The sequence below is a fragment of the Malus domestica genome, chromosome 04, assembly GCF_042453785.1.
Source record: "Malus domestica chromosome 04, GDT2T_hap1".
NCBI lineage: Eukaryota > Viridiplantae > Streptophyta > Magnoliopsida > Rosales > Rosaceae > Malus > Malus domestica.
The window spans coordinates 9,698,141-9,723,714 of record NC_091664.1 but is presented as its reverse complement, the minus strand read 5'-3'; the positions used below and the strand labels follow the sequence as shown (position 1 = coordinate 9,723,714).

At 39.6% G+C, this 25,574-nt stretch overlaps 2 protein-coding genes across 3 annotated transcripts; one reads left to right on the top strand and one right to left on the bottom strand.

The window, feature by feature from the left end:
- Positions 1 to 643: 643 nt before the first annotated feature.
- LOC114824552 (uncharacterized) lies at positions 644 to 2,346 on the bottom strand. Of its 2 annotated transcripts, XM_070820328.1 has the most exons (3): positions 1,940 to 2,346; positions 1,779 to 1,871; positions 644 to 1,391 (listed from the first exon to the last, which is right to left on the bottom strand). In XM_070820328.1, the coding sequence occupies exons 2-3, from the start codon at positions 1,851 to 1,853 to the stop codon at positions 936 to 938; spliced, it is 531 nt and encodes a 176-aa protein (XP_070676429.1). In that variant the 5' UTR covers positions 1,854 to 1,871; positions 1,940 to 2,346; the 3' UTR covers positions 644 to 935. The 2 variants fall into 2 exon arrangements, with proteins under 2 accessions (XP_070676429.1, XP_028957560.1); XM_029101727.2 differs by having other exon boundaries at positions 1,779 to 2,346.
- Positions 2,347 to 21,991: 19,645 nt separating this feature from the next.
- LOC103452059 (subtilisin-like protease) lies at positions 21,992 to 23,671 on the top strand. The gene is made up of 2 exons (XM_070820148.1): positions 21,992 to 22,835; positions 23,034 to 23,671. The coding sequence occupies exons 1-2, from the start codon at positions 21,992 to 21,994 to the stop codon at positions 23,669 to 23,671; spliced, it is 1,482 nt and encodes a 493-aa protein (XP_070676249.1).
- The last annotated feature ends 1,903 nt before the right edge of the window (positions 23,672 to 25,574 follow it).

The following is a 25,574-nucleotide window of genomic DNA, read 5'->3' as shown; positions in this document are numbered from 1 at the left end:
CATTGAGGGAAATGGAAAAGCATCATTTAGAATATCCATAACATGTTCGTTATGATCTACATTAGGTTCAACATTGTCCACTTTTCACTACAAGAAAACATGGCTTAGGTGGCGACAGACATTCATCACATAAACAAGAAATTTGTCACATTTGACTATATGTGACTGAATTCTAGCGTCACCAATTTCGTCACCTATATAGCGTCACCTATAGTCCATGTGATGCGTGACACAACATTCGTCACTTAATAACAATATGTGTGACGAATTATATGTCACTTAATAACAATATGTGCGACGAATTATACATCATCAAATACCAAATTATGTGACCTATTTTTTCATCTCATATCAGGTTTATAAGTGATGATTTTGTAGTCATCCAATATGATACCAGATGATATAGTTTACACTAAGTGACGCTGAAAATGTCAAATATTCCTTTGATATGTGGTGCATCTTACATCACATATGTTTAAATCAAATACCTTTTTAGAAATAATAATGACAAACTAATTATTTTTCTTGTTTCGTAATCTAGAATTGCAGTTCATAACAATTATAAGGTAATACTTCACATTTTCATTAATCAACAATTAAAACACATAAGTTGAATACATTCACCAAATGTACATCCCAAAAGTTAAAGTCATGGTGACTTATCTCAAAAGAGAAGTTTAAAAGAGCTTGAGATGCCTAACAAAAGATAGCTTGAGGTGCCTAACAAATGATAGCTTGAGGTACCAACAAAAGAGAAGTCTAAGCTAGAATAATGAAGTGTAGTAACACCTATATATAGACATCTTGGGTACTAAAAAATGACAAGTCCAAGGCACATTCAGGTGCTAATTAACAAAATAGGTGTTCCATGTGCTAACAAAAGAGGTGTACCATGTGCATACTTGAAACTAACCGCAAAAGACACAATATGGACATCATTCCTCTTCCAAATCATGTTCTTCCAGCTCAGGATAAGTATTTTCACCCTCTGAAATATCACCATCAGATTTTGTAGAGTTGTTGGTCTTCTCTTGACTTGCAGCAATAAATGCCTTGAATTTTGTGAATAGATTTTCATCATCATTACGTAAATCCAATCGAGCTCTCAATTGTGCATTCTCTTGTTGCAATTTTAGGAAACCATCTGATAGAAGCTTGATCTGAGATCTTATATCAGTTAACTCGGAACTTGATGCCATAGAAGAAATGCAACCAGAGGTACGAGGAAAAACACCTACACCATTAACTAATTTTCCCTTCCTCCCAAGGTTTTCAACCATGATTCCAAACTCATCATCCAATGGCACATGTATGGAGTCTGATGGTGTACCTTCAGGTGCTTCTTGGATCAGCTTCTCCCTCATTTCATCCTTCATTTTCTTCATGTTATCCTTTCATAATTAAATAGAAACAATTTAGTTTCTTTCATTCCAAACATTTTAGCTATAATATGCTTAAGAAAACACAACTTGACCACTTGTATATTTTCCTTATCTGATGCAGAAGCAAATCACCATGCAAAACCTGTATGTAAACATGATTGTAGTTTCTATTTTACTACGGATTAAATTGGACTAGGCACATAAAATGTTTTTCTCAACAAGTAACAGATGCAAAGTTAGCATAAGATATATTGGGGGTGGACAAACATATAGTATCATGTCAAATTTTCATGTTCATTTCAACTATGTTTCTTAAGTTGTATCTTGTCAATTGTAAAATTTTAATCTACAATGCATTTGAAATGACAAAAAATGAGTGCCCCATGAATGACTTACATATTTGTCTCGAGCAACATCATTGATCCACTGGCTGTTCTTGTCTTTGTGAAGAGCACCCCAATTGTCAATCATTGATAATGAATCTCCTTTCTATTTAATAATGAAGATACAAACGTGAGAGTGCATAATGAGTATTATAAGTACTTTAGTTTCATTACCTTGTGAGCTATCCTAGCATGTTGAATGAATGGCTTCGCTCCTCCCTTGTGGTGATACTTCAGTTTCTTCCTATTATTACCATTTTGCTTTGAAAGCTCCTACATTACACAAGTGGTACATAACAAGTAAAAGAAGAGTTAGTATTGTAAAGGTGTACAATTTGGGAAGCTCCTACCTCCCAGACTTATACATATTCATATATTTGAGTTTTACATATTTGTTCAAATGCAATAGAATACCACCATCTAACATCTTCTCCAATCAATTAGAATCTAATTTTCATAAACACTATATCCAATGATTTTTGCTCTCGTTCTCTTGTAGACATTCTCAAATTTTACCAACTTGAAATGTAGAACTAAAAGCAATGAATAGCCTAATAAATGCAAACAAGCTTTGCATTCGATTATGCCTAATACCAATAAAATACATGTAAAAGCTTGTGAAGAAGCAGAGCTTATTTATCAGTGAAGAAGCTCTGCATTATATACATGTAAAAGCTTGTGAAGAAGCAAAACTTATTTATCAATAAAATACATGTACAAGCTCTTCATTATATATATATATATATAAGCTCACCAGTGAAGAAGCATAGCTTATTTATCACAAGCCCTGCATTCGATTATTTATCACAAGCTTATATATATTAATACCAACAAATACATGTAAAAGTTAATATATGCTTATATATTAACTTTTAATAAAATAAAATAATTAAAAAAAAGCATTGTGCTATGCTCATTCCATTTATTACAAAATCAACTTGTGATAAAAAAAAATTGTTGTTCAACAATATAAGAAAACGTTGGCATCTAACTTGGACATATATTAGAAAATGATATATATATATAATGCATACCAAAAAGTGGGTAGTAGTGTAAACATTATCACATAGCCAGTTCCAGTGACTCTTAGGTCTTCCATTCCATATCCGATCATTTGGCAGATTAGCTCGTCCTCTTGCAGGTGTTCCACATGACAAGTAGTACTTATACAATAAATGCCTAAACATAGAGTACAACTTCACCATCTTCTTATCAACATATTCAATTATCTTTGGATGAGATAAGTACACCACAAATAATACCTATATTATCAAACATAAATATATAAAAGTGAGTGCTTGAAATTATTATGAATAAACTAAATTAAAATCAAACTCACAAGCAACTTATTCTGCAGTGTCCTCTTTTCTGAAGATGGGACCTTCATCCATTTCTTGTAGTAAACTAGCGAGTGAGTCTGAACAATATTCCCTATCTCGGTAGGGAAAAAACCTGATACTACCAAATCACTTGGAACTTGGAATTTGAAATCAAACATGACTAGCATCTTTTTCCCATTATTTGCCTCCAAAATATCGTGGAGGCCTTTCCCACATGACTTTCCATGTGTCATCTTTTTGGCATTAAAGTTAAAATATGTCTCTAAAAATTAAAAAAGAATATATGTGGTTGATTAATTTTATAACTTGTTTAAAGCAGCATTAAAAGATCAAGTCCTAAATAAAAATGTTGAATGAATTGTAAGTAGTCTTTCTCAAATACCTAAGTTCATGTCTGTTGGCTCTTCTGGTGAAGAAGCAGGTGGTGGAGGAGGTGGTGGTGGCGGAGGTGGCGGAGGAAGTGGTGGTGGTGGAGGTGGGGCATCCCTCACCCTTTTCACCCTCTTTCCTCGTTGAGTAGGAGTTGTCATCTAATAAATTTTAAAAAATAATAATAATAAGTAACAAACGAACATCATAGATAAATCATTATAACCATATAATAATAAACATTTATTTGTATTAGACAATATGGGGTGACTGATGCTACATATGGATATTAGACGATATGGGGTGACTGATGTTGCATATGGAGTATTAGATGATATGAGGTGACTGATGCTGCATATGACTGATGTTACATACTGATATTAGACGATATAGGGTGACTGATGCTGCATATGGAGTATTAGACGATATGGGGTGACTGATGTTGCACGATATGGGTTCCTTGTAACCTTCTACCTCATTATATATCCCCCTTATACATTCAATCTATCTATGAAAAATACATTCAAACAAACTTAAAATTTCCATAATTTGTTATAAATAATATGACTATTAGTATATATATATATATAAGTAAATAGACTATTGGAGAATATAAATATTGATTTATAATGTACAGATCTCACCATAATCATCAATCACTATCTGTATCACAAGTTGCAACCCCTTCCTCCATCTCCTCCTCCTCTTCTTCCTCCTCCTCCTTCTTCTCTTGCTCTTCCTCCTCCTCATCCCCTTCCTCCTCCTTCTCTAGCCCTAACATTTTTCGCACCTCTTTGTCATTAACATCAAAAGATTCAGAATCAACATCATCCTCATTCAGGATTGGTCTCATGAAAATTTCATTTTATCTACATAATCATCATCGTCTTCATCATTATCATGGTCCACACTATCATCATCTTTCTCAGGGACATCCCAAATGTGCTTATGTTGAATCTTCTGCACAACTTTGCAAGGATGGCCCAACTTTAAGTCATCAATGTAAAATACTTGATGTGCTTGTCTAGCTAGCACATATGGATCACGATCGTACCACCGGTTATTTACATTGACTGATGTAAGATGATATTCCTGAATAAATCTTTTTCCCTTGGCATCTATATTGTACCATTGACATTTGAAAAGAATCACCTTATAACCTCTTATAAATTGTACTTTAATGACATTCATTAATCTACCATAGAAGTTACATGGTTCACCATTGTGCGACCCTGGCATCATTACCCCACTATTCTGCGTTGTACGATTTTGATCAACTTGTGTGACCAAATAGCGAATGTCGTTCACAATATAACCTGTGTATTGGACAATACATCAATCCGGACCTTGGACTAACAAAAAAATTTCTTCACTCACCAATCTAGGTTCTTGATAATACAATGACGTGGCCCATTGCCTAAACCATTCAAGAAACAACTGTTTATGTCTCAGTTGTACATTGACATGATTATCTCTTTCCAAAATCTGGATATGCTCACTGCATACATAAAAAAAAAAATATAAGTTAAAGTTGTAGAATTATAAATATTTCAATATATGTAAAACAATTACTATCACATACCTCTTGAAGTCTTCTATTTCTTCACAATTGTCTAAGATATACCAATATGCCACTTCTATTTCTTCCCTGAAAAGTTCAACCAATACATGAGCTCCAAATGGACGTGCTTTTTGTGCAAACATTGAGAGCAACACATTGGGATCACCACCTTCATCGTTTCTTTATGGTTGAGTGAATGGAGTCTCAACATCACACAAATACATTGAGCAAAAAGTTGAGGATATGCAGCATCAGTAGTGCAACATGGCAACAATTCAATAAACATTGACAAATAAAATAAACAAATACAGATGCCATCCCAAGCATGAAAGCAATTCCACAAACACAGACACATAAACACAAGAACAAAAGCTAAAGAAGAAAGTAACCATTCTTCGAACAATGAAACGAGATATTTCAAATTTTTTGCAAGACACAAAAGAAACTAAACAGGTGTTTCCCTGCATTTCTATAAACTGATGATATTTGTGTTTTCACATAATGCTCTTACAGATTCTATAAGTTCTTATTAGACAATATGGGTGATTGATGATGCATACTGATGCTGCATATGGATACTAGACGATATGCAGCATCAGTATGCAACATCAGTCATATGCAGACGATATGGGGTGACTGATGTTGCCAAATTTTATGTTTCCTCTTTCCATAGGATTCTCTATTAAGTCTAATCCCTTAATTTGAGGAAGATTGACATCTAGATGACTTGTTGATAGTTGTGTACTAGCTACTTGCTGCACTCTCTTAATTTAAGGAGTGACAGCTTTAGGGTTTACCGGGTTAGTAGGATTTGCCAAGGTAGGGTTGCTTGTAACCTTTTACCTCATTATATATCCCCTCTTGTACATTCAATCAATCTATGAAAAATACATACTCCACTCCCATCCCTATATTAACTTTAAAAGACAAATGTGTACTAATTAGTCGATAGAAATCATGCTCCATGTGCTAAATGCTCTCATAAATATGATTTTACATTTCAAGAACATATCATCAGACTCTTCCCCAGCAAAAAGTTCATCAACTGGCAATCCCTCTTACTTAAATAGCACTTGAATAAGAAGATTCTGGTCCGTCCCACACTAAGCGAAAAACCTACTCCATAACAATGCAAAAAAAAAAACCTCTATGACAATGCACCTAATATCAAGTAAGGACCTATATATATAGTACTTCTTAAAAATTAAACTTGCGTTATGCTGATATTTCAAAAATTTGTTCATCGTAACTTATAAACATAGATAGAGTATCATTGTCAACTTAACTAAAAGGCAAATCGATTCAAGAACTACTAAATATATGACCCTGTATCGCAGAACTCGCTTTGATTGATTCATCCTTAATACCATATGGCAAAGGCCATCCCAAGCATGAAAGTAATTCCATAAACACAGACACATAAGCACAAGAACAAGAGCTAAATTATCAAATGTAGGAGAAAACAAGAGAGACCCATCTGGGAAAACAATGAATAACATAGACCCATTTAAGCAAAAATTCAAATTTTCGCAGTTGAGACAAATTTACAAGAGAGAAATCAAGAAAAGTGCAGTAATTGACAGAGAGAGATTTGAGTACCTTTTGAGAAGAAATTGGGAGAAAGGACAGCTGAGAAACTAGGTCTTCTTAAATCAAAGAGAGTAGAGTACGAGAGCAAGCATCTGAGGTTTGAGGAAGATGAAAGCGAGATGCAGTCATGGCCACCAACAATCCGTCATTGGCAACATTGAGAGACTAAGAGACGAAGTGGGGTGGAAGTAGAATAGATGAGTTATAATTGGGGCTTTGTTTTATGATTTTTTATTTTATTTTTCCCTCTGCCTTTAGTAAATCAAATGGTGATGAATTGACTTTTCTCACATACCTAGGTCACCTAATCTTAGAGTATGTGAAGAATCCAATCTTTTCGTCACCCAGTGAAAACAATTAAGCGGCAAAATTTGGCGCCTAAAAATTTGTAAGGAATTTAGGCTTGCTATGTGACGAACAACATTCCAAAATTATTTTGTATCCCACAATAGTATGTATGTGAACCTTTTTTAAAATTCCTCACCCATTTATAGGCGTCACATAAAATGTTGTCACTTAATCCATGTTTTCTTGTAGTGTTTATCATGTTTGAAGGCAAAGCATGGTCTAATTGTTCTCCATGATGAATCCAAGTAGTATAGGTCTCTATCATCCCATTTCTTAGTATAAGAATCGAACATTTTCAAATGTCTCCCTTAACATGTTGTCACATATCTTACACGACCGTCAGATTCTAGTTGCACCTAGGTTATGTCTAATTGCAAACTCAATAAAATCATTTATTCCATCCAAGTATTCATCTTCACATTTGTTTGGATTCTATATCCACTGTTTGTCCATAGTGTTTGCAAGCACAATAAAAATACAATGATTACCATAACTTTAACAATATATAGTTACATTATGCCCCCGGTAAGGGCTCTATCCCATTCAGGAATGCACAATTATGGGACGTCGTTTAAGTATTAATCAGATTAGATTTTGATGTGGGAAAATTCAGCAACATCTCCCTATAGTTCTTCAAGTGCACGACGTAGCAATAAAATACATATCTGGCACCCGAAGAACGTAAAGAGATGGCGCCAAAATTCCCACAACCAAAACCTAATCTGTGAACCTTATACTACACTCCATAATTATGCATTCCCAAACTGTCCAAATAATGGGACAATTCAAGAATTAATTGGACCATAGTCATGCTTTCGCATCCATGCGTGAAATCCAACTAATCCTTGAATGGTAATAATTTTTCGCGCGCTAATAATTTCGCATCCATACTACACTCCATAATTTGCGCGCTAATAATTTTTCGTGCAAAGTTTTTCCCATCGAATCTTTTGCCCAACAAATAAGACATTCGTCGCGCAACTTTCGTCCCTAAATTTTTTTTGTGGGGCTACTTCGTCGCGCAATTTGTTATTTATTTTTTTTATGTAATTTCCTTTACTTTAAAATTTATCAAAATTATAATAACCAAATAAATAATTCAACTCAAAATTAAACAATATTTTAAAATACCAACCACAAAATACTTAAAATAAAACTATTATTCGTCCATAACAATTAAAAAACAAAATAATAACCTTTCTATTTTGCTGGTCCTTCAGGGTTTCCCTGTTGTTCTGCATCTTGTGCGACATCTTCCACTAGCAAAAGTGCCCCTTGAAGATGTTATCAATGAATATCAACAACTTTTGATCGGTTTCATCATTAATCACTTATGCTATTTCACTGATTTGAACTTACAGATAACTCTTGCATCATATACTTCTTCACCTCATCCAGTACCTTTCTCTAAGACGCACACTCTGCAGAACAATTATTCCACACTAGCGGCACAATGTCGTGCCAAAGCATGGTGTGTGACTCTGCCTCCTCAAATCTTCTTATTGCACCATAGTTGATTCGCTTACAGTGACATTCAACCAGCCCTAATCGGATCACCACCTCAGCTTTCCTTCTTTTTTTTTCCTACTAAAAAACTTAGTAAATAATCCAAAATTTTTATTCAACACAAAAAATAAAACAATTAATTCCATATAAAATTTAGTAGGGTAAATTGCCAAAATGGTCCCTGAAATTTGCATAACTCATCACTTTGGTCCCTGAGATTCCAAATCAATAAAAGTGGTCCTTGAGATTGTCCACCATCCATCATTTTGGTCATTCCGTTAAAAACTCCGTTAAGTGTCCTGGAGCTCTTGGTTGGAAGTTTGGGCAATTTTCAAAGTTTCGTAACTCAATCGTTTCTTAATCAAATTCGACCCATAATATATCAAAATGAAGATAGGAAAGTGTAGAATAAGATTACACCTATTTCAAAACCCAATGGTTGTCGGAGATGGCCGAAAAATAGCCTCAAAGTTGACTGGTCTGAGCGAAAACTAGAAAACTCGCCGGAAACTAGGTAAACTTTAAACGTTCATAACTTCTTCAATACTCAACGAAATCAAGTGATTCAAACATGAAAATCATACTTCTCGATGATAAAAAGAGAATGGTACCTTTTTTTTACGGCTAAATTGTCATGGTTTTGCAGGAAAACGGCTCGAAAGTGGCTAACTTGAGACCAAGACAGCCACTTTCGAGCCGTTTTTTGGCCAAACCACGGTGAGTTAGCCATTGAAAAAGGTACCATTCTCTTAGTCTCATTGAGAAGTATGATTTTTTGTTTTGAATCACTTGATTTCGTTGAGTATTGAAGAAGTTATGAACGTTTAAAGTTTACCCAGTTTCCGGCGAGTTTTCAAGTTTTCACTCGTACCAGCCAATTTTGAGGCTATTTTCCGGTCATCTCCATCAACCATTGGGCTTCGAAATAGGTATAATATTATTCTACACTTTCCCATCTTCATTTGGATATATTATGGGTCAAATTTGGCTAAGAAATGATTGAGTTACGAAGCTTTGAAAATTGCCCAAACTTCCGGCCAAGAGCTCCGGGACACTTAATGGAGTTTTTAACGGAATGACCAAAATGATGGATGGTGGACAATCTTAGGAACCACTTTTATCGATTTGGAATCTCAAGGACCAAAGTGATGAGTTATGCAAATCTTAGGGACCATTTTGGCGATTTATCCAATTTAGTATTACCTTTCTGAGAGCCTTTGCCCTCGCATCCTTTACTTGGAAAAGGTTCGGAATTGGCCATCCTCTCAAAAATTAAAACAAGACCTTGAGATATGAAGGGGAGGGGGGTGGGTGTACAGGAGGAAATCTAGGGTTGTGAGTAAACCAATGTAAGAAAAAGTTACAGTGAAATTGTGATTTAAAAGAACCTACAGAACTTTGTGCGACAAACATTTGGTCGTGCAATTTGGTCCCAAAACCTTGTGCGACGAACCCTTTGTAGCGTAAAGTATACAATAAATACGACGACTTCAATGCCCACTGTCCATTTGTGCGACGAAGTATTTGTGGTGCAATCTTTATGCAAGAAATTCTTCTTCACCATTTCTTTTGCACCAAAAAACTCCTTACTCACGTTTACTTGAAGGCCTTTGCGCGAGGAATGGTTTGATTCATCAAGCAAAAAATACCTTGCACGACAAAATCCTTTGTTGCGTAAAGTTTTCAACATTTGCGCGATGGATTCCTAGTTTCGTTGCGCAATCGCACTTTAAGCGACAAAATTGTCATCGTTGCGCAAGTTGTTTTTTCTACTAGCATCACCCTTTAAGAGGCAGAGAATCAAAATTCAAGTTCTTCGAATTATCATGCATGCACTCTTAGTTGCTTAAGCCTTGTAAAGTAGAGAAGATTCCGTACTCGATAAGATATGGTTAACTTGTGCAGGCTTATAATTCGCGCCTTAACTTGAATATTTGTTTTGCGTGGCAAAAAGAATATTCGTTTTGTCATTATCCAGTTATATTTTATAGGGAGCTGAGTTAAAAATAGAAAAATATATTTCATAAAACTTCACTTCAAAAGGATTTCAGATTTGTAAAAATTAATTTATACAAGATCAGTTTCAAAATTATAACAATTCTGCAAGATCAATTTTAAAATTCCTGCACTTATGGAAGATCAATTTCAAAAATTTTAGCACTTCATGATCAGTTTCAAAATTCATGCACTTCTACAATACCAGTTTTAGAATTTCAACAATTCTGCAAGATTAGCTTCAAAACTTAAGCAATTCTGAAAGATTAGCTTCAAAATTTATGCATCCAAATCATTAAAATCTCAAAATCAAACACTTAAAAAAAACTAAAATTAAAAAATTAAAAATTTTCAATTGTTATCATAAAAGAAAAAAAAAAGCACCCTCAACGAATAGTATGAAAAAGCAGAGGATGAAAGAGAGAGGGGTAGGAACAATATGAGAAAAAAGAGGGAAGTACCCAAAAAAAAGAAAAAAAAAAGGTGACAAAAAGTGAAAGATCCATCTTTTAAACATAGATAAGTTTCATTTTCTTGTCACTTAGTATTACGGTCTAATGGTATTTTACTTCACTTGTAAGTGAGAGGTCTTAGGTAGTTAGGTTTGATTCTTACAAAAGTCGAATTTGAACCACATTATTGTGGCTAGCTCAGTGTGAGCTTAGCCATCTTCCACCCCCTTAGTGTAGATAATATTGTTTGTTAAAAAAAAAAAAGGTTTCATTTTTCTATGAAATAAATAAAAAAATCTATCTCCATAATATAGTCTTATAATTGTTTCATTTTTGGGTAAATTACATAAAACTACCTCAACTATGGGTCGCACCACAATTTCATACCTCATGTTTTAAATGTCATACCTTAACTTATGAATTCGTTGCAATGTCATACCTCCGTTAGTGATTCTGTCAAATTGGTCATTAAGTGATGATTTGGAAAATGGAGGAGCCATATATTCGTTGACGTGGCAGTCCACTTGTGCCATTAAGAAATTATATATACAATAATCATTAATTTTTTTTATGCCAAAAATTAAATTTAAAAAAATGGGTCCACCCTCTTCAAAGCACTAAATCCACCTTCTTCTCCGACCTTCCTCCGCCCTTGTCACATCCCGGCCCGAGGACCCACCACATCCCGGGCTCGACTCTGTCGTAACACGATATTGTCCACTTTGGGCCCCGACCATGCCCTCACGGTTTTGTTTCTGGGAACTCACACGAGAACTTTCCAGTAGGTCACCCATCATGAGATTGCTCTCGCGCGAACTCGCTTAACTTCGGAGTTCCGATGGAACCCGAAACCAGTGAGCTCTTAAAAGGTCTCGTGCTAGGTAGAGATGGGAATATACATATAAGGCTTACAGGATCCACTCCCCTGGGCAATGTGGGATGTTACAATCAACCGCCCATAGGGGCCCGACGTCCTCATCGACACACTTCTAGCCAGTGATTGGCTCTGATACCAAATTGTCACATCCCGGCCCAGGCCCTCACCACATACCGGGCTCGACTCTGCCGTAGTACGATATTGTTCGCTTTGGGCCCCAACCACGCCCTCACGGTTTTGTTTCTGGGAACTCACACAAAAACTTCCCAGTGGGTCACCCATCATGAGATTGCTCTCGTGGGAACTCGTTTAACTTCGGAGTTCCAATAGAACCCGAAGCCAGTAAGCCTCCCAAAAGACCTCGTGCTAGGTAGAGATGGGAATATACATATAAGGCTTACATGATCCACTCCCCTGGGTGATGTGGGATGTTACAGCCCTCGCCAACCTCCTCATCAATATGAATTCAAACCCTGAAACCAATTCCCATATCTTCCAATCTTCCCTCAACCCGATTCCCAAACACCCACTCATGTATTCCTTCAATCCTAATTCCCATGCATAAATTCCCAAACAGTTGAATTTGCACCGATCGATTGGTCTCGAATCACGAAGGACATTCTCCTCCAAACTGGCCTAATCCTCATCGTCGTCGTATTCCTCTCCATCAACAACATCTTTCGAAAGCTCCTAGCCAACCTTTATTATCGCTTCCGCAACAAACCTGCCGCCCAAGCCAAGCGTCCTCAGTGCCCAGCTCCTCGTCCAGTCCCTATCCGTCGATTCCCACTCCTTATCTGCCTCCCTTTCCCAGCAGGCCCTTGATGAGGCCAAGAAGGCCATCATCCTTGACCCTAAGGACGCCACCACCCATATCCTCGAAGCCGTTATCTTCGACGCTTAGGGATTCAAGACCTCCGCCCTCGATGCCATTGACGTTGCGTTGTCCCCTCTCTGCTAAAAAGCCTGACCAAAGAGGATTACAGAGATGCGCTCATCAAGAGGGCAGAGATTAAGCTGTCTATGAACTGGAAAGCCCAGGTTGACTCGGTGATTGAGGATTTGAATTCAAGCTGTGGAGTTAAATTAGGAGAACAGCGTTTTGTACATTGGGAGAGTAAGAAGATGGCGGAAGAGGAGTGTTATTTGAACAGAGGGAGAGAATGGTTTCAAGGTTTGGTTTCAGATTGAGAGGGGAGGTCGGAGAGAACGGAGGGTAGGTCGGAGAAGATGGTGGTTTTGGTTATTTAAAGGGGTGGGGCCCACTTTTTTAAAAAAAATTTTGACATCAAATTTTGGGTAAAGTACAAAAAACTACCTCAACTATTGGTGTCACGACACTTTCATACCTCATCTTTTAAAATGGACAATGTCATAACTCATCTTACAAATTTGTGTCAATGTTATACCTTCCGTTACTTGGTCATTTATTTTTCAGTTAAATGCTGGCTTGATTCGGGGCCCACTTTCTATTAAAAAATCATTAAAATATTACTAAAAAAAACTAAAAAATATTATTTAATATTTTTTTAAATATTAAAATAATAAAGAAAAGTAAAAAAAAATAAAAATACCTTTATTCGTCCCTCCCCCTCCTCATCTTCTTGCAAACCAGAAAGAAGAAGAAAAAAAACAAAAAAAAAACTATGTTCGTCCTTCCCCTCCCCATCTTCCTGCAACCCAAAAAGAAGGAGGAGGAGGAAGAAGAAGAAAAAAAAAAAAACCTATGTTCGTCCCTGCAACCCAGAAAGAAGAAGAAGGAGGAAGAAGAAGAAAACAAAAACCATCAGATTTGATTACCCTCGCCACCCGCTCTCATGTTCATGTTCTTCCCTAGATCCCCATTCTTGCCCTCATGTTCATGTTCTTCCTCAAATCCCCATTCCTGCAACCCAAAAAAAAAAAAATCCAGTTCGTCTTCCCCTCGCACCCGCACCCACCCTCCATCCTTCCCCCATGTTCATCTTCTTCCCCTGAAACCCCTTCCTGCAACCTAAAAAAAAAAAAAATCAACCCAGTTCATCTTCTCCTCGCACCCACTCTGCACACCCAACCTCCCCACTTGGGGGATGGACGAATTTCCTTTTTTTTTTTTTTTCTTTTCTCCTTCTTCTTCTCCTCATTTTCTTCTTCTTCTTCTTCTTCTTCTTCTTCTTTTTCTTCGGTTGGGTTTTTTAGAGGACGACCTGGGTTTTGGGGAAGGGGAGAGTGTTGTTGTTGTTTTTAATAACTTTTCTTTATTATTTTAATATTTAAAAAAATCTTAAATAATTTTTTAATAGAAAATGGGTTCCGGATCAAGCCACGTCAGCATTTAACTGAGAAATTCAATCCAAACTAATGGAAGGTATAACATTGACACAAATTCGTAAGATGAGGTTTGACATTGTCAATTTTAAAAGATAAGGTATGAAAGTGTCGTGACACCAATAGTTGAGGTAGTTTTTTGTACTTTACCCTAAAATTTTATCATTTTAAATGATATATTTTATAATTTTGTTTAATGGCTGGCACAAGTGGACTGCCACGTTAGAAAATATATGAGCCCTCCATTTGCCAAATCATCACTTAACGCCCAATTTGACAGAATCACTAACGGAGGTATGACATTGCAACGAATTCATAAGTTAAGGTATGACGTTGCAATGTTTAAAACATGAGGTATAAAATTATGGTGCGACTCATAGTTGAGGTAGTTTTGTGTAATTTACCCTTCATTTTTCTATGAAATAAATCAAAAACTCTCTCTCTTCATAGTATAGTCTTATAATTTGTCTCTACGTGTAACAACTTCTACCAACAACAACAACAACAACAAAGCCTTTTCCCACTAAGTGGGGTCGGCTATATGAATCCTAGAACGCCATTGCGCTCGGTTTTGTGTCATGTCCTCCGTTAGATCCAAGTACTCTAAGTCTTTTCTTAGAGTCTCTTCCAAAGTTTTCCTAGGTCTTCCTCTACCCCTTTGGCCCTGAACCTCTGTCCCGTAGTCACATCTTCGAACCGAAGCGTCAGTCGGCCTTCTTTGCACATGTCCAAATCATCGGAGCCGATTTTCTCTCATCTTTCCTACAATTTCGGCTACTCCTACTTTACCTCGGATATCCTCATTCCCAATCTTATCCTTTCTCGTGTGCCCACACATCCCACGAAGCATCCTCATCTCCGCTACACCCATTTTGTGTACGTGTTGATGCTTCACCGCCCAACATTCTGTGCCATACAACATCGCTGGCCTTATTGCCGTCCTATAAAATTTTCCCTTGAGCTTCAGTGGCCTACGACGGTCACACAACACGCCGGATGCACTCTTACACTTCATCCATCCAGCTCGTATTCTATGGTTGAGATCTCCATCTAATTCTCCGTTCTCTTGCAAGATAGATCCTAGGTAGCGAAAACGGTCGCTTTTTGTGATCTTCGCTAGATTGCTCCGGTCATTAGTGTGGATAAGTATATAAATGGATAGAGATAGGAAAGCAAACACAAGATGTACGTGGTTCACCCAGATTGGCTACGTCCACGGAATAGAAGAGTTCTCATTAATTGTGAAGGGTTTACACAAGTACATAGGTTCAAGCTCTCCTTTAGTGAGTACAAGTGAATGATTTAGTACAAATGACATTAGGAAATATTGTGGGAGAATGATCTCGTAATCACGAAACTTCTAAGTATCGGAGTGTGGTGTCGTCTTGACTTGCCTTATCTGTCTCATAGGTAGATGTGGCATCTTCTCTGGAAGTACTCTTCCTCCATCCAGGGGTGGTATCTTTAACTGGTGGAGATGCACAAGGTAATGTATCAATTTCACTTGAAGCTTACTTGTAGTCTCAGGCTTGGTCAAGCGTGATACAAACCATGTAGTAGGAGTCCCCCAAGTCGCCGAGCTAGGGGGTCTGCTGAAAGAGGTGACAGACAAGGTAAGCCATCAGAGCTCCGACTGATTGTTCACCTTCTCCCCATCTTGCAGCAGCATGAAGGATAAAGAGAAGAAAAATGAGAAGAGATGATATGAGATACTTTTGCTTTTGAAGAAGTAACTTTCCACAGGCTTATTCTTGAACTGAGCTGGAGGGTTTTCTGGTTTCCTCCAGAGTATAAGGCCGACTGAAGAATTTGAGGGTCAAAACAAGTCCATCAAATCTAGAGTACGTTCCACCCTGCTGATATGGGATACTTTTGCTTTTGACAGAGTAATGGGTGTATCGGCACGTGTGCTGTTACGCTTGTCTCCACATGCTTCCTTGTATCCTTCGCACTTGCCCTATCTGTTCCTCAAGCAGATGCGGAATCTTTCCTGGAAACATAAGATGTTGAAGATGAGTACTCAAGAGCAATGCCAGGTAAGTAATCAGGTAAGGGGTTCCAGGCAGTCAGTTCCTGGCTGGAAGCTTGATTCCAAGTGCTGACTGATTGCTCTCTTTCTCCTTGTCTTGCAGGTAAAAACAAGGCCAAAGGAAAAGACAGGGAAAAAGCATGATATGGGATACTCTTGCTTTTAACCCTGATGATATGAGATATTCTTGCTCTAGTATAGCTTGTTTGCAGAGGTATTATCGGGGGGAAAGAAAGCTGAATATTTCGAAAGGCTTCGTTGGGAGTGCCCTCTCAGATATGATGAAGGGTTGAGCATTTTTGCAGGTCTGCCTGTCCGTTGGGGATGGAGGTCGACATATATAGGAGTCTCCCTAACAACAAGTAGTAATGCTATTCCTTTACCCTGCTTGGTCATAGCACAGTAGTGGGAGCTGCCAGTTTCACATGTTTTAACTCTGTCAGAGCACTTTGAAAAAGTGGTCTGTGGTATCTGGCTCTCGAGATTCGGAGAACGATGCCTCTTCGATTTTTGAGAAAGCAATCATGCTGGGGGTCTGGCTCTCGAGATTCGGAGAGCAGTGTCTCTTCGATTTTTGAGGAAGTAATCATTTTGGGAGTCTGGCTCTCGAGATTCGGAGGGCGGTGCCTCTTCGATTTTGGAGCAAGCAATCGTGTTGGGAGTGTTGTCTCGAATGTGAGTAAAGGTTGGGCATGTTTGCTAGTCTACCTTGCCACGAAGCACAAAGGTTGACACACAGGGACTTTCCAATTATCCAGCAATGGTACTGTTCCTTTACCCTCTCTTCGATTTTGAGAAAGTAGTCATGTTGGGAGTCTGGCTCTCGAGATTCGGAGGACGGTGCCTCTTCGATTTTGGAGCAAGCAATCTTGTTGGGACTGTTTTCTCGAATGTGAGTAAAGGTTGGGCATGTTTGCTAGTCTACCTTGCCACGAAGCACAGAGGTTGACACACAGGGACTTTCCAATTATCCAGCAGTGGTACTGTTCCTTTACCCTTGTGGGTAATAATATGGTAGCTAGACCTTCAAAATTTATGTGTCTAAACTTTGTTAGTGCTGTTTCTTTGCTATTCTTTTACCTTTCTTGGTCAGAGCGATGTAGTGGGAGCTGCAAGCTTCACGTGCTCAACTTTGGCAGAGAACTTTGGCAAAGTTATCTGTGGTACCCATGAGCTATTGTTGCGTGTGGGAAGTGGGTGATTGAACAGTAAGATTCATGTGCTTTCTACTTCACCAGAAGTCTTCGACAGAATGCCCATAATTTCTGCAAAGCTGAGTGTGCGTGTGACAGGTGCTGACAAGGCTAGAAAAGTAGGTGCCTCTTCGATTTCTGAGATCGGCCCTCGTGGTCTCTGAGCAGCCCAGCTTTTGAGAAAGCGAGCGCCTCTTCGATTGATTCGGAGAACGATGCCTCATCGATTTTTGAGAAAGCAATCATGCTGGGGGTCTGGCTCTCGAAGATTCGGGGAGCAGTGTCTCTTCGATTTTTGAGAAAGTAATCACGTTGGGAGTCTGGCTCTCGAGATTCGGAGGGCGGTGTCTCTTCGATTTTGGAGCAAGCAATCTTGTTGGGAGTGTTTTCTCGAATGTGAGTAAAGGTTGGGCATGTTTGCTAGTCTACCTTGCCACGAAGCACAGAGGTTGACACACAGGGACTTTCCAATTATCCAGCAATGGTACTGTTCCTTTACCCTCTCTTCGATTTTTAAGAAAGTAGTCAAGTTGGGAGTCTGGCTCTCGAGATTCGGAGGACGGTGCCTCTTCGCTTTTGGAGCAAGCAATCTTATTGGGAGTGTTTTCTCGAATGTGAGTAAAGGTTGGGCATGTTTGCTAGTCTACCTTGCCACGAAGCACAGAGGTTGACACACAGGGACTTTCCAATTATCCAGCAGTGGTACTGTTCCTTTACCCTTGTGGGTAATAATATGGTTGCTAGACCTTCAAAATTTATGGGTCTAAACTTTGTTAGTGCTGTTTCTTTGCTATTCTTTTACCCTTCTTGGTCAGAGCGATGTAGTGGGAGCTGCAAGCTTCACGTGCTCAACTTTGGCAGAGAACTTTGGCAAAGTTATCTGTGGTACCCATGAGCTATTGTTGCGTGTGGGAAGTGGGTGATTGAACAGTAAGATTCATGTGTTTTCTACTTCCCCAGAAGTCTTCGACAGAATGCCCATAATTTCTGCAAAGCTGAGTGTGCGTGTGACGGGTGCTGACAAGGCTGGAAAAGTAGGTGCCTCTTCGATTTCTGAGATCGGCCCTCGTGGTCTCTGGGGAGCCCAGCTTTTGAGAAAGCGAGCGCCTCTTCGATTTCTGAGATCGGCCTTCGTGGTCTTTGAGCAGCCCAACTTTTGAGAAAGCAAACGCCTCTTCGATTTCTGAGATCAACCCTCGTGATCTCTAAGCAGCCCAGCTTTTGAGAAAGCAAACGCCTCTTCGATTTCTGAGCAGGCGCCTCTTCGATTTCTGAAGCTCCGTCGAGTGCAGATTTTTATAGAGGCTGACATTAAGTTCCAAAGCACACTTGAATCTCCACCAGTAGAAGCTTCATTCTTGCACTTCTAAGATCTTGATTTGTCCGACCTCTTCTCTCTTCAACACCTTTGAAAATGTCTGGCCCCTCCGACCGTCGTTTTGACTTGAACCTTGTTGAAGAGGCAGCCCCGCCTTCTCCAGACAACATATGGCGCCCATCCTTCGTCTCCCCTACTGGTCCTCTTACCGTTGGGGATTCCGTGATGAAGAATGATATGACCGCTGCGGTGGTGGCCAGGAACCTTCTCACTCCCAAAGATAACAGACTACTTTCCAAACGGTCTGATGAGTTAGCTGTTAAGGATTCGCTGGCTCTCAGTGTTCAGTGTGCAGGTTCTGTGTCTAATATGGCCCAACGCCTATTTGCTCGAACCCGCCAAGTTGAATCCTTGGCGGCTGAAGTGATGAGTCTCAAACAGGAGATTAGAGGGCTCAAGCATGAGAATAAACAGTTGCACCGGCTCGCACATGACTATGCTACAAACATGAAGAGGAAGCTTGACCAGATGAAGGAAACTGATGGTCAGGTTTTACTTGATCATCAGAGATTTGTGGGTTTGTTCCAAAGGCATTTATTGCCTTCGTCTTCTGGGGCTGTACCGCGTAATGAAGCTCCGAATGATCAACCTCTGATGCCTCCTCCTTCTAAGGTTCTGTCCAGTACTGAGGCTCCAAATGATCCCCCTCTGGTGCCTTCTCTTTCTGGGGCTCTACCGACTGCTAAGACTTCTCCTAAGCAACCTTTGTGAAGGCTCCGTCTTGTGTGTTTATTTTGACTCATGTATATGTACATATTTGTAGCTGATCGGGGATATCAATAAATAAGCTTTCCTTCATTTCAACGTATTGTGTTAAATACACCAAAGCCTTCTTCGCTAAGTTCTTTGAATTTTCTTTTGTTGAAGCTTGTATGTTGAAGCTTTCTGAGTGGAGCATGTAGGTTGGGGTAGTGTTCCCTTAATTTCCCGAGTGAGGAAAACTTCTCGATTGGAGACTTGGAAAATCCAAGTCACTGAGTGGGATCGGCTATATGAATCTTAGAACGCCATTGTGCTCGATCCTGTGTCATGTCCTTCGTTAGATCCAAGTACTCTAAGTCATTTCTTAGAGTCTCTTCCAAAGTTTTCCTAGGTCTTCCTCTACCCCTTCGGCCCTGAACCTCTGTCCCATAGTCGCATCTTCTAATCGGAGCATCAGTAGGCCTTCTTTGCACATGTCCAAACCACCGTAACCGATTTTCTCTCATCTTTCCTTCAATTTCGGCTACTCCTACTTTACCCCGGATATCCTCATTCCTAATCTTATCCTTTCTCGTGTGCCCACACATCCAACGAAGCATCCTCATCTCCGCTACACCCATTTTGTGTACGTGTTGATGTTTCACCGCCTAACATTCTGTGCCATACAGCATCGCCGGCCTTATTGCCGTCCTATAAAATTTTCCCTTGAGCTTCAATGGCATACGGCGGTCACACAACACGCCGGATGCACTCTTCCACTTCATCCATCCAGCTTGTATTCTATGGTTGAGATCTTCATCTAATTCTCCGTTCTTTTGCAAGATAGATCCTAGGTAACGAAAACGGTCGCTTTTTGGTATTTCTTGATCTCCGATCCTCACCCCTAACTCGTTTTGGCCTCCATTTGCACTGAACTTGCACTCCATATATTCTGTCTTTGATCGGCTTAGGCGAAGACCTTTAGATTCCAACACTTCTCTCCAAAGGTTAAGCTTTGCATTTACCCCTTCCTGAGTTTCATCTATCAACACTATATCGTCTGCGAAAAGCATACACCAAGGAATATCATCTTGAATATGTCCTGTTAACTCATCCATTACCAACGCAAAAAGGTAAGGACTTAAGGATGAGCCTTGATGTAATCCTACAGTTATGGGGAAGCTTTCGGTTTGTCCTTCATGAGTTCTTACGGCAGTCTTTGCTCCTTCATACATATCCTTTATAGCTTGGATATATGCTACTCGTACTCCTTTCTTCTCTAAAATCCTCCAAAGAATGTCTCTTGGGACCCTATCATACGCTTTTTCCAAATCTATAAAGACCATGTGTAAATCCTTTTTCTCATCTCTATATCTTTCCATCAATCTTCGTAAGAGATAGATTGCCTCCATGGTTGAGCGCCCTGGCATGAACCCGAATTGGTTGTCCGAAACCCGTGTCTCTTGCCTCAATCTATGCTCAATGACTCTCTCCCAGAGCTTCATTGTATGACTCATTAGCTTAATACCCCTATAGTTCATGCAATTTTGTACGTCGCCCTTGTTCTTGTAGATAGGCACCAAAGTGCTCGTTCGCCACTCATTTGGCATCTTCTTCATTTTCAAAATCCTATTGAAAAGGTCAGTGAGCCATGTTATACCTGTCTCTCCCAAAAGTTTCCACACTTCGATTGGTATATTGTCTGGGCCTATTGCTTTTTTATGCTTCATCTTCTTCAAAGCTACAACCACTTCTTCCTTCCGGATTCGACGATAAAAAGAGTAGTTTCTACACTCTTCTGAGTTACTCAACTCCCCTAAAGAATCACTCATTTCATGTCCTTCATTGAAAAGATTATGAAAATAACCTCTCCATCTGTCTTTAACCGCGTTCTCTGTAGCAAGAACCTTTCCATCCTCATCCTTGATGCACCTCACTTGGTTTAGGTCCCTTGTCTTCTTTTCCCTTGCTCTAGATAGTTTATAGATATCCAACTCTCCTTCTTTGGTATCTAGTCGTTTATACATATCGTCGTAAGCCGCAACAATGACTTTTACCTACCGAGTTTGGCTATTGCGTATTATTAATATTTTGTCTAATGTTGTTGAATTGATATTATTCAGGTTTAAACAAGAATTGAAAAACCAGTTGGCATCACACTACAATACAATACAAGTGCTTCTCAAAAGTCGAGACAATATTATTCTTAATCTATTATCACATAACGTCCATCGCTGGTTTCCTACAAGAAGGCGAAAATTACCAAGTCGCAACGAATAACACCCTTGACAACTATACCTCGGACAATCGTCATCTTCGGTGCAAGAATGCCGGCCTGTTCCTTCAAAATTCATCAACCGCTCTCGCTGTTTACTATATATAGGTGTTTCAAATGGTAGACTAACACCAAGAAGTTACACTTCCAAGTTCTTCTTGACACAAAGTAAAGATGGAGAACAAAAAGGGTGCACAAATAATCTTGCATGCTTTTTATCTTCTTGGTTTAACTTCTATGTTTTTTGCATCACTAGCAGTAGCAGACTATGATGAAGTGGCGCTGGAACAGCTAGCTGATGTGACAAATGATGAAAAAAAACAGCATGCAAACTTATATAGTTTGGGTTGAAAAGCCGGTCTCTCAGAAATTTTCTCCGCAATCGAATGAAGATTTAGGGAGTTGGTACCAGTCATTCTTGCCTGAAAGTATTGCAAGCTCAAACCAACAGATGAACCAGCGAATGGTTCATTCATACCGCAATATAGCGACAGGTTTTGCAGCAAAACTGACACCCGAGGAAGTGAGAGAAATGGAAACAAAAGAAGGGTTCGTCTCAGCTCGTCCACAAAGAATTCTGCCGTTGCAGACTACTCATACTCCTGACTTCTTGGGGTTGCACCAAGGGTCCGGACTTTGGGAAGCAGCAACTTACGGTAAAGGTGTAATAATTGGACTTTTAGATACCGGGATTGTACCAGATCATCCCTCGTTTAATGACGAAGGAATGCCCCCTCCTCCAGCAAAATGGAAGGGCAAGTGCGAGTTCAATGAGACATTGTGCAATAACAAGCTTATTGGTGCAAGAAATTTCATAGGCGTAGGCAAAGGCCAACCAAAACGAAGATTTCCATTTGACATAGCTGGTCATGGAAGCCACACATCTAGCACAGCTGCCGGAAGGTTTGTGGAAGGCGCAAGCGTGTATGGGCAGGCCAATGGCACAGCTGCTGGCATGGCACCATATGCTCACTTGGCAATGTACAAAGTCTGCGAAGGCTTTGGGTGTGCCGATGCTGACATTTTTGCTGCTCTGGACGTCGCTATTGATGATGGAGTTGACGTACTCTCCCTCTCACTTGGTGGCCCCTCACTTCCTTTCTATGATGATGTAATTGCAATTGGTGCATTTGCAGCAATTCAAAAGGGAATTTTTTTCAGCTGTGCAGGTGGAAATTCGGGTCCTTGGAATCGCACCTTATCAAATGATGCACCATGGATACTCACAGTTGGAGCAAGCACCACCGACAGAATATTAACATCTGGATTGCAGATTGGAGACGAAAAACAGTACCATTTTGATGGAAAATCTTTGTCCCAGCCTGAAGATTTTGATTAAACAGTTTTGTTACCTCTCGTTGATGCAGGCTCATTTGGCAACCAATCATCTTTTTGCAAGGCAGGGTCTCTCAAAAATGTTGAAGGGAAAATAGTGTTGTGTGAGACAGGTGGAGGAGTAACAAATATTACCAAAGGGGAAGAAGTGAAAAGAGCTGGTGGTGCAGCCATGATTCTCATGAACAAAGAGATTGATGGATTTAGCACCTTGGCTGAAGCTCACGTGCTACCGGCAACACATGTGAGTTATGCTGCAGGGTTGCAAATTAAATTGTATATAAGTTCAACCTCAACACCTAAAGGTACAATCTTGTTCAATGGCACTGTCATCGGAGATGCGCTTGCTCCCAAAGTTGCTTCCTTTTCATCAAGAGGACCAAACATTGCAAGCCCCGGAATTTTGAAACCTGATGTCATTGGACCCGGTGTTAGCATCCTAGCAGCATGGCCTTATAATGTGGACAATGTCACACATCCGAATCCCAAGGCATTATTTAACATCATTTCGGGTACCTCAATGGCCTGTCCTCACCTAAGTGGCATTGCCGCCTTGCTCAAGAGCACCCACCCTGACTGGTCACCAGCTGCTATTAAATCAGCTATCATGACTACCGCTGATGTATTAAACCTATTGGATGTCATTATTAAAAGTAGGGTTAAATATTAGAAGAATAACAAGCTTTTGTCTAGTGGTGATGGAGAACAACTCAGCTTGTTGTCATTGCTTAGCTGTTACTTTCGGTCCCCCCTCACCTACTATTTTTTTATCCATTGCTTTCGGCTCTTCATGCTGTAAAGCCAAAGCTGGATAATAGATTAAGTTTAGAGGGATTGCAGGTCATCATGGTGTTGGCTTAGCTGCCATGTTCCCTGCTCTCTTCTTCACGTTTCTTCTTCCATATATGCTGCATCTTGTAACAGTTTTATCTATGAAAGATATATCAAAAACTCAACATGGTATCAGAGCAGGAAAAATAACCTGCTTCTGCATTTCTTCCAGCTGATCGTTTTCCATCTCCGACATGGCGGAAGAAAATTCTTATTCGTTTGGAGATGAAAATTCCCAGATACCGTCCTCCTCAACCGTGTCTGAGGTGGATGTCAACCCAAATCAAAGATTAAGCTCGGTCTTGTTAAATGAGTTTAATTACTTACCTTGGTCGAGAGCAGTGAGTCTTGCCCTAGGTGGAAGGTCCAAGCTAGGGTTCATAAATGGAAGCATCGAAGTTCCTGATGTTTCCTCACCAACTTATGAAACCTGGCTTTGCAAGGATCAACTAGTTATGTCATGGCTCCTAAATTCCATGGAACGTAAACTAGCTGAAATATTCAGTTATTCTGAATCATCATTCAAACTATGGGAGACAGTCAAGGAGATGTATGGCAGCCAGAACAATGCTGCACGTGTGTTTCAATTGAAGAAGGACATTTCCAACCTACAACAAGAATGAAAGCCCTTTGTTCAACTCCTAGGCAGCATGAAGAGCATGTGGAATGAGTTGGAAATGTATCGGCCTCATACAACTGAGGCGTCCTTGCTACTGAAAAGGGCAGAAGAAGACAAGATATTCCAACTCTTGTCAAGCCTCGATTCAGGATACGAAGACCTAGGAAGCCACATACTCATGAACCCCGAACTACCTTCCTTCACCAGCGTATGTGCAACAATCCAACGTGAAGAAGTACGAAGGAAAGTCATGAACATTGGCACAAAGACCTATGTAACTGAAGCAAGGGCTTATATAGCCAACGAAAGAAAATACAAAGTGAAGAATCCACACTTAAAGTGCCAACACTGCAACTATACTGGTCACGTTAAGGAGACATGCTGGATTTTACATCCAGAATTAAAGCCAGAGTTCATGAAGGATAACAAGGGCTCACAATGACTGAACCGTGCACCACACAGAGCCAACAATGCAACTGCCTCAACCTCTCATGGGTCTGATGCACTCAAGAGCTTCACAGCAAATCCAGCTGCACTCATAAATGAGTTTGCAGTGTATCTTCAAAGCAAGAAAGAAAGGATTAAGAGTGACCAAACGGTCGGTTTTGAAGATGGAAACTCAGTAGCTTTGTTAGGCAAGTTCGCTGGATTTCTGACAGACACACAACACATGGCCCGAGATGACATGCAAGGTATCATGACTGCTTTCAAAACTGCTCTTAATGTAAATATGATGCATGATTTTTGGATTGTTGATTCGGGTGCCACAGATCACATGACCAACCATTTTTCTAAGTTTCACAAGTTTGAAAAATTTTCAAAACCTTCTCAAGTCTCAACGGCCAATGGTGAGAGTTCTAAGGTTTTAGGGAAGGGAAATATCAACTTAATGTCGGACAAAATTGAGTCAGTAGCCTTATATGTTCATTCTTTTCCATTTCAACTTCTATCTGTGGGAAAATCACCAATACCTTAAATTGTTTAGCCATTTTCTCTCCTCACAATGTCATTTTTCAGGATTGCCTCACCAAGAAGACGATTGGTGAAGGGTTTTACCTAGATGGCCTCTATTACATATCAAAAAACAGTCCCAGAGGATTTCAAGCCAAGTCCAGTCCATCCC